General features: G+C 66.4%; 1 protein-coding gene across 1 annotated transcript in view; it reads left to right on the plus strand.

Annotated features, from left to right (window-relative positions):
* Positions 1-792: 792 nt before the first annotated feature.
* The window catches only part of ZNF385A (zinc finger protein 385A), a 19,933-nt gene continuing 19,025 nt past the window's right edge, over positions 793-1,700 (plus strand). The window contains exon 1 of the mRNA XM_025191490.1: positions 793-830. Within this exon, the coding sequence (XP_025047275.1) occupies positions 793-830 (38 nt within the window). The remainder of the gene's footprint in view (positions 831-1,700) is intronic.

Below are 1,700 nucleotides of genomic sequence, written 5' to 3' on the forward strand. Positions count from 1 at the left end.
CCTTGCTTTGTATTTAATTGCTGTGGGTTTGAGGAAGGGAGGGTGGGGGGGCAAAGGGCTTTGCCCCGGGTGGGGGCAATGGGAGGGCACGCTGGGGGGGGCACCCCTTTCCTGCCTCAGGGAGGCGCATTGCAGTGTGGGGTTATTAAATGTGTCAAAAGAATCTCCTGTGATGAGGCGTGTGTGCACCCACACGTGTGCCGGTGCACTGTCGAGCACCCAGGGTGGGTGTGCACAGCTGTGTCATGTCAGGAGGGCCATGTGCACAAAGGGGTGGGGGAGGGGGCGACTGTGCACACACACGTGTGCCCATTGGGTATGTACACACATGGGTATGTGTGCGCACAGGGCATGGTCTCAGGCCAGGGGTGTGCATACATGTCCTGTGGGTCCAGCTGTGTGCCCCAATGCAGCAGGGGAAGTACAGGGAGAGTGTGTGTGTACACGCGTGTGGGCTTGCACGTGTGCATGGTGTGGAGCGGGCTGGGTGTGTACATCAGGACAGCCCCCCAGAAACTCCCCTGCATGCCCTGAGGGAGGGGGGGAAGAGGGAATGGTCCTGGATGCCCCCCACCCAGGCCCCAAGGGCCGGGCTGGGCCCAGCGGGTGAAAGCCAACACCGGGCCCAGCTGCCAGCCAGCGCCTGCTGGCTCAGCACAGCGCCCGCGCCTGCCCACCCCCTCCACGCCACACCGCGCCGCCCCAAGACCCCGCGCTGGGTCCCCCCACCTACTGCCGCCCCCGTGTGCCCCTGCAGCTCTGCACAACCTCTGCCCTCCACTGGGATTCCGCATGACCTCTGACCTCCAGGCTCAGCGCCATGGGCTCAGGTAGGGTTGTGGTCCCTGCATGTCCCTGCCGTGTCCCCCAGCACCGGTGACTGGTGCTCGCAGCCTGTGGCCTGGCTGGGCCCGGGAGGGGGCCACTGTGCTGGGGGAGGGGTCTCCCAGTTCAGACTGGTGCAGACTGGGGGCTACCCATGGTGAGGCCCAGCCCCTTGGTGGGTGCCCCCATGTGGCAATGGGGGGGCACTTGGAGCTGGCACACACCATCACCCCCGCTCAGGCCTGCCCCCAGATACATGCAGGGCTCGCCGCTGCGTGCACACCCGCACCCGCCTGTTCCCGTGTGTGCACATGCCTCCTCGCACATGCCTGCACATGCTCAAGCAGCAGGAGTTCCCGTGAGCCCTGCGGGCTGGAGCTGCCCCAGGATGCCTGGCGCTGCCCAGGCACATGCTTGCACGTGCACACGTGTGCAAACGGCCCCGGCGCGGGGACAGGGTCAGGCCGACCTTGGCGGCGGCTCCTGCTGCAGAGAGATCGATGCAGCCTCCGGTAACCGGAGAGCAGCTCCCACCGCGGCCGTGGGCACCACGCCAGGGCCCAGCCGCCCGGGCACCTTGTGGGCACCGGTGACTGAGGGCTGGTACGTGGCGCAGCCCGGCTGCTATTGCTGTGGGCCCTACCATGACAGGGCCCTTATATACCTGTGAAGGGGCAGGGCTTCACACGGGCCCCGCCCACTGGGGGGCACTGGGGGATTTAAAGGGGCCACGCTGCTTTTCCACCTGTTTAGTTAACCCCTTCTGGCCCCCACGCGACGGGGATCCGGGGAGGCCTCCAGCCTTCCCATCACTGGGGCAGGGCACTCGTGACATCACTCCCCAGTGCTGCCTGTGATGTCACTGCTGGGCTGAT

Source organism: Alligator sinensis, unplaced genomic scaffold (assembly GCF_000455745.1).
Source record: "Alligator sinensis unplaced genomic scaffold, ASM45574v1 scaffold149_1, whole genome shotgun sequence".
In the NCBI taxonomy this organism is placed as follows: Eukaryota; Metazoa; Chordata; order Crocodylia; family Alligatoridae; genus Alligator; species Alligator sinensis.